Source organism: Capricornis sumatraensis, chromosome 2, assembly GCF_032405125.1.
Source record: "Capricornis sumatraensis isolate serow.1 chromosome 2, serow.2, whole genome shotgun sequence".
Classification (NCBI taxonomy): Eukaryota; Metazoa; Chordata; class Mammalia; order Artiodactyla; family Bovidae; genus Capricornis; species Capricornis sumatraensis.
Window position 1 is genome coordinate 133065001 of NC_091070.1, and position 7230 is coordinate 133072230.

At 42.0% G+C, this 7230-nt stretch overlaps 1 protein-coding gene across 1 annotated transcript; it reads right to left on the bottom strand.

Annotated features, from left to right (window-relative positions):
• Positions 1 to 634: 634 nt before the first annotated feature.
• C2H1orf162 (chromosome 2 C1orf162 homolog) lies at positions 635 to 5361 on the bottom strand. The gene is made up of 6 exons (XM_068966570.1): positions 5286 to 5361; positions 3121 to 3168; positions 2096 to 2165; positions 1545 to 1639; positions 1221 to 1273; positions 635 to 1017 (listed from the first exon to the last, which is right to left on the bottom strand). The coding sequence occupies exons 2-6, from the start codon at positions 3155 to 3157 to the stop codon at positions 850 to 852; spliced, it is 423 nt and encodes a 140-aa protein (XP_068822671.1). The 5' UTR covers positions 3158 to 3168; positions 5286 to 5361; the 3' UTR covers positions 635 to 849.
• Between the last annotated feature and the right edge of the window lie 1869 nt (positions 5362 to 7230).

A 7230-nucleotide genomic window follows, 5' to 3' on the forward strand; every position in this document is an offset into this window, starting at 1 on the left:
AATCTTACTGATATTTTTACTAGGACCATCTATGGGGTTATCCATTGGAATTTGGCAGGGGAGAGGGCTAACATTTCGATCAGTTTTTTTTAGTTCCCCTATACTGTTGTTATGCCTATCTCTTATGCTATAGCAAGGAGATGGACATTCTCATTTGAATAGTGCTTTATCCAACAGGGACCTTGTTTTGTGTAGTGCTCTGGGATGTACAGAGTACTTAATGATATCTCATTTATTTTTACACTAGGAGATGTGTTATTAGTTCTGTTTTCAAGGTGAGGAAATTGAAGCTTCAAAAGTTTAGCATACTTGCCCCAATGAATGAAGGACGTTAATTAGTGGTAGAATTTGGGACTTGTACCCCAGTCGATCCTGAGTTAGTTCCAGATACCACCACTTTCATTAGGCGTATTCTGGCTGTGGATGAGCTCTGCACCTCTAGAGGTGATGGGGAAAGACACATCAATGATGGAGAAGGAGTCAGCATTGCTGAGTCTGCTTTTATTTGTAATCCAACCCGGATTGTTCATTTGGTTGACTCTTCCCAAGTAGATCAATGATGCCAAGGGAACACTCTTGGTGCTGTGAGCTCTATATCACACTTTTTAGAAGGTGACAGGGGAGGTACTCTCAGCTCTCAACAGTCTAACAGGCTGTTGGTCCAAGTGGGAGGGCCATAGGTCTTTTCTCAGGCCAGGAAAAGATTGACTCTTGGTGTTCAAACTGGGGACTAGCATTGTCCGAGCACACCCAGACAGCTCCAGCTGTGGTTTCATCTGGTCGTAGTCCAGAATTTGTTAAAATGGAAAATGATGGATGAAGATGGAGGTGAGATAAAAGGAACTGGACTCAAGCCTCACTGGAGAGGCAAGGTGAGTTTGTCACTTTAACCTGAGCATAGACAGCAGGATCCGAGTATACAGCATTCTGTACACTCTCGGTCAGGTGAGCGCCGTTTTCTTTGGGGGCTTTGAAAATCATGCTGGCATAGGTAAGTACCTCCTCTGAGGATGAAAGCTGCAGAGGAGGAAGGAAGAGGAGGAATGAGTCATTTCAATTTGGAGGAAGGTGTCTCTTAGAAGCAAGTGACATTTAAAAGCAACTTGAAAGCTTGGGTCAGAGAAGACCCACAGAGATCAGAAGAACCCTTCGAAGAATCAGTTGCCCAGTGTCCAGTGGCATCAGGCCTCCATATTCAGGAAACAGAGTGGCTGTCTTACCTTGGCTGGATGATCTGAAGAAGGATCCAGGGTCTGGGGACTGGAATGGCCTGCTGCAAGTGCCAGGAAGAAGAGGAACAAGTCTCACCCATGGGGCCTGGAGGAATTAGAAGCTTCTTTCTTTAATCTTGGGTGAAGGGACAGGGTAGCGGGGAGGTGCTGGAGGTGGGAAGGGTGGAGGATGAGGAGGGCCAGGAGAGAAGTGAAGGGGTCCAAGTTCTTAATCTGTGGATAGCGTGGGCTCTGTCTGATTTACTCCCCTCAAAGCTACCTCTATTCTCGATGGCAGAGAAAGAAGGGCTGTCACAGCTCTTGGAGACTTACATTTTCTGAAGCTCTTTATGATGAGGAAGACAAAGGCCATCAGCAGCAGTGTCAGTATAACTCCAGCAAAAAAGGCTAAGACCAAATGTTCTTTGCTGTTGTGGTGAAGAAAGGGGGCAGATGACCCATGGGACTTTTTGAAGGCCTTAAGACAAGAGGGTGACCCTTTCCACCTATGGGTAAACCCCTGAAATAGCTTTCACACTGGTTAGCCAACTTTCAATCTCTCCCCCAAGTTTTCAACTTTTGGCTTTCAGGTTCCGGATCCACTTGAGGTGTCAGTAAAAGGTGCGGGCTCTGTTCCCCCTTAAAAATGTTCATAGGACTGCACATAGCAAATTTTATAAGATTAGGGGCTTCATGAGTCTCTCGAGGCATGGGGGACCCCAGATAAAGAGCCACACTCTGAAGGTAAAATACTGATTTACTACTACTGCTGTTTCTGGTCCCTTCTCCCCAAACCTCCCTCCCCAGGTCCATAAGGCAAAGTGGTCAACACAGAATCAAATGCCATGTGGTATGAGATGAAATGGGAGGCAATTCTTGCTTACCTGGGGTGGCCAGAGGGGCAGGGTGCAGAGGTCACTGCCGAGGCTGTGGTGGGGTGGGTGCCTGGTCCCTCTGCGAAAGAATACAAAGGGGATTAGTGCATCGGCAACATCTTCTCCAGCCCAAGGGTCCCCGTGTGCTCCCCCTTATCCAAGCAACCAGTGGAGTCTAACCATGGGGGCTACAGCTCTGTGAGAGGAGGGAATATTGTTTCTTAAGCCTGTGTTTTTTAACATGAAAACTACATCAGGAGCTTAAACAATTATCAGCTACACAAGTGAAAGGAGAGCCTAGTGTTTCTGCAGTCCCATTTGTCCCTGTAATGACATTTCAGGGCTCTCTCTCAAAGATTTTAATGAGACCTAGAGACATATGCTCCCTGGGACTTAAGCAGAGAATCTCAAGGCCAGGGGTTAAAGACCAAAGAGATACCTAGAACAGGCATCTCCCGAAGTCCTGGGGAATATAACCTTAGAAATTGCTGCCCTTTTTTGGTTCGTTTGCTTTTTAGGGCAGCTATTAACAGTGACTAGCCAAAGGCAGCTTTGGTGAAGGGACTTCCCTGGAAGCTCAATGCTAAAGAATCTGCCTGCCAAAGCAGGAGACACTGCTTCAATCCCTGGGTCAGGAAGATCCCCATGGAGGAAGAAATGGCAACCCACTCTAGTATTCTTGCCTGGAGAATCCCATGGACAGAGGAGCCTGATGGGCTACAGTACATGGGGTTGCAAAGAGTCAGACATGACTGAATGACTGAGCATGGTCACACTCAAGGGAAGTGAGCCAGGCTCTCAAACTACCAAGATGGTCTAATGCTGACTGAGCAGAGACTCCCTTTACTCATATTTGGAGGATCAGATAGTTCTCCCTGGTTCCCATTTCCACTCTTCTTAGCATTAGATCCTGCATCCGATTCTTCCAGCTTCAGAAATACCATCCCCTGACAGCCCTTCAGCACAGTGTCCAGTGATTCCAGTCCATCTGAACTCAGCATCAAGGTAAGTAATGGGTTCTATTGCAGACTTACTATCGTTTGGTTCAGGTTTGGACGTTTGGCTTCCCATGTTGCCTTCCCCTGAGAATTAAAAAAAAAAAAAGGTAGGTCTTAGAAAGCTTGGAAAAGAGAGGCAGCAGAGGGGCCAATTCTGAGATTGTGATCTTAATATAGGAGCTGTAATGAAGGAGAGAGGCAGATGGTGGGAGGGTGTTCTTGTGAGGTCAGTGGTCCCAAACTTTACAGTGTGAGGACCGCAGTTCAGCAGGCAGGCCTCAGCTCTGTGATCTCATCAGGGCATCAAGAATTGACTGAATGTTCCAGAACAGACTCATACCAAGCAGCTCATAGGAGACTAATGTACGAACTAGAATAACATAAGAAACATGTTTGTATAGCTGGTGCATTTCATCAAACTGTATGAGAAAGCCAATTAAAACCATAATTTTTATTGATAAACATCAAATTGAGGTATGAAAGAAGCAGAGTCGATGATTTTAATATTGAGTGTCACGTAGGTCCGATGCATCGGCTTCAGCCTTCCCTAGCGGAGCTGGGCAAACTAACTTGCTCTTGGAGGTCCTGCATCAGACACTTCTATTTTGTTCATATATTATCTTTTCAAGCGTGACAACGTCTTTACATAAGCTATGGTTCTTTCATGTTAAACTTTCTGTATTTCCCCTCTTATTTATTTATACAGAAAAGTATAGAGTACCTAAAAGCAGAAAAGTAAAATCACTCAAACTTCCACTATCCATTGTTAATATTTTAGCATATTTCCTTTTTGTTGTACTTCCATGCATCTTTTAAAAGCTAGTTGAGATACTTCATAGTTCCTTTTCTTTTCTTACTAAGTGTTTCATCATAAACATTTTCCTATTTCACTGAAAATTTCTATAAGCCTCTGAGTGGTGATAGGTTCTTCTGTTGTAACTATGTACTATAGCTTGGTTTTCTAGTTTCCTGCATGTTGATAAAAATTATCTCCACTTTGAACAAAATAAAATAACAAACAATTTTAGGAGGCCACAATTTTACTACATACTTAGACAAACCCATGGGAAGAATTTTTAATTCTGCTATAACTACTGTATTTTAAGGTTATTTATTTAGACAATAAATGACATTAATTATTTGTACTTAATTATTTAGCTGTCAAAAGTGAATTAATTTCCAAGTCCTTGGACATAAGGAAAGACTGGAAGAAGGACACCTCATTGCCATGTACCAGTTACAACAGCAAAATTATCAAATGCCTTACAATCAAACAAACTTTTAGAGATCATGTAATCTAGGATAACAAGAAAGATGCCACGGGGAAATTTGGTGAGAATTCTGAGCCATAGGGATAGAAAGTCCATCATCCATAGCAGAATCCATAGGGGTAACAATTTTTCTAGCACTTTTTGCTCCTTTTTCTAATTTAAAAGTCAATAATCAAGAAGGAGGGGATATATATGTATATATTGCCAATTTACCATGTTGTACAGCAGAAACCATCACAACATTGTAAAGCAATTATATTCCAATAAAAAATAAAAGGCAACATAATTAAACATAATGATAATAAACAAAAAGTCAACAGTGTTCTTTGTAGAGTACTGTAAAATATTTATGTAGTATTTTTTAAATATTGAAATATGTGTTTGCACTAATCATAGTATGAATTTATCCTATGAATATGTACTAGACCAAATCACTGGGGAGGTGGGGGAGGGGAGGATCATAGGTTTCCATAAAATCTTAACCTTCCCATGAGTGGTTCTAAATTTACAACCACCCCAAAGAAATGTTAGCACAGTCACCTAACACAAAAGTTGGGTCTCCCCATCCTCAAAGACAAAACATTCACACGTTGCCACAGGGAAATAGTTAATGAATCCACGCTAGTTACAAATTCATTCTGAGAAAAACAGGAAGCATATACCCTTTGAAAACAACACTCCAAACATTTGACAGAAACATAAATTAAAATAGAAACAGTACTCTATATACATACTTTTTCACATTTTGTCCAGCATTGGAGAATCTTACTGATTGCCGTAATATCCACCAACTAAAAGCAGCCATTCACATACAACATTTCCCCGACCAGATAAGGTTAAAAAAAGTAACTGAAACCACTAAAATTTAGATTAACATTTTGTTTTGGTGATTATTTCATCTATATTAAAAGATGGGGTAAATGTGTTTACCTTTTAAGACAAAGTCCAGTTATAAGATGTCATTGTTTAAGACGGAGCTTTTCACTTGCTGCTTCTGTTACCATTCCTGTTTTTCAGAATGACGAAACAGTGATTACTGCCACTGACACCATTAAGCTGTGTGTCGCAAAGTTCTTATCTCAAGGGCCAACTTCCTATTTGTGGCAAACTGTATTTTTTTTCATTCTGCAAGCAGAGAACTTTTATATCTTTTGACACATGAAGTATTCATTGAATATGGAACTACCATGTCAGATGTTGTGGGGATCACAGTGGTGTGACATTATCACTGTCATCAAGCATGTCATAATCTCGTTTATTTCAGCCAAGGAAGTAAGGTTGATAGAGAAAAATGAAAAGCAAATGGTGTTAAGTGCAGACTAGACAGACTTTTAAGTGTTTTGAGACCATGGAAGTCGCCAGCTTCCCCAGTGGCTTAGTGACAAAGAATCTGCCAGCTAATACAGGAGACATAGGTTCGATCCTTGGGTTGGGAAAATCCCACATGCTACGTGGCAACTAAGCTTGTGCATCACAACTACTGAGCCTGCACTCTAGAGCCTGGGAACTGCCACTGCTGAGCCCAAGTGCTACAACTGCTGAAGCTCACACACACAAGAGCCTCAGGCTCTAACAAGAGAAGCCACCACATGAGAAGTACACACACCACAAGGAAGTGTAGCCCCTGCTCAACACAACTAGAAATAGCCTGTGTGCATCAGTGACAATCCAGTACCGGCCAAAATAAATAAATAAGTTATATATATATATATATATATATATATATATATATATATATGGCATGGAGTTTGCTTCAAAAGGAAGGTGGATCATTTACTTGTAAACATTTACCCATAAAATAATAAGTATACACATTAAATAGACACAATGGGCCATGTGCTATGGGTATTTTAGAGAGAAGGCAGGAAAGCTCATGAGGCCTACTGTCTAACTGAGAAGAGTAACAATAGAAAAGGAAATAACAATTGATTACGGGTTGTGTTCAGGGACATGAAGGAAAGAAACAGAGTGCCCTGCTGGGGAGTCAATGATGGGAGGATGTCTTTAGATAAAATGGATGACCCAGGAATTCCTGTCCAAGGAGTGATATTTACCCTGAGAACCAGAGGATGGGAATGAGCTGGTTGGGCAGAGAGCCTGGGGAAGACAGTTCCAGGAGAGGGCAGAGTAACTCGCAGGTCTCGGAGAAGGGAAGAGCTGGCAGGACAGGCGGGATCAGGCAAGGCTGCAAGCAGGGAGACCTGGAATATGCCTGGGGGAGAAGAAATGGACTGTGTGAGGAAGTTCCCAACCCAAGGGCTGCTTGCTGGGCTTTGAGCGATGGATTTCTGGGACATCAGCAAGGTTCAAGAGAGAGGCCTTGATAAAGGGTGAGACAGAAAATAGTTGTGTAGATAGATTTGAGATATACTGTGGAGGTCTTTAAATCCAAGCAAAAAGTATATTTTAAGTATTAATAAAGAACAACTAAAGATTTTGGAATTCTTGTGTGAATTCCAAACATGACCTGTAAGGAAGATTGCATCACATCAAATAAAATAAACTGTGGATAAAGAAAGACAAGGAAATAAGTTGTGTCAGATATACAGGATGGAGTGGGACTCAAGAGAAAAGGCTCAGGTCACACAATAAGGAGGGGAAGTGGGTGTCAAGAAAAGCATCATAGAGGAGATGATGTTTGAGTTGCTTCTTGAAAGATGAATCACGTTTTCTAGGCAGACAGAAGAAGGAAGCGTATTCCAGGCAGACGGACCATGTGAGCAGACATGCTTTGTCATGTTTGTGATGTTCAGCGAAATGCAAGTATTTCATCATTGCTGATGCTAGAGATTAAGAGTGGGTGGAATCTTTTTCTAGTGGGGGAATGGAAAAAGAAAGACTGTAGAGGAAGCGCAAGGCCCCATGATAGAGGACC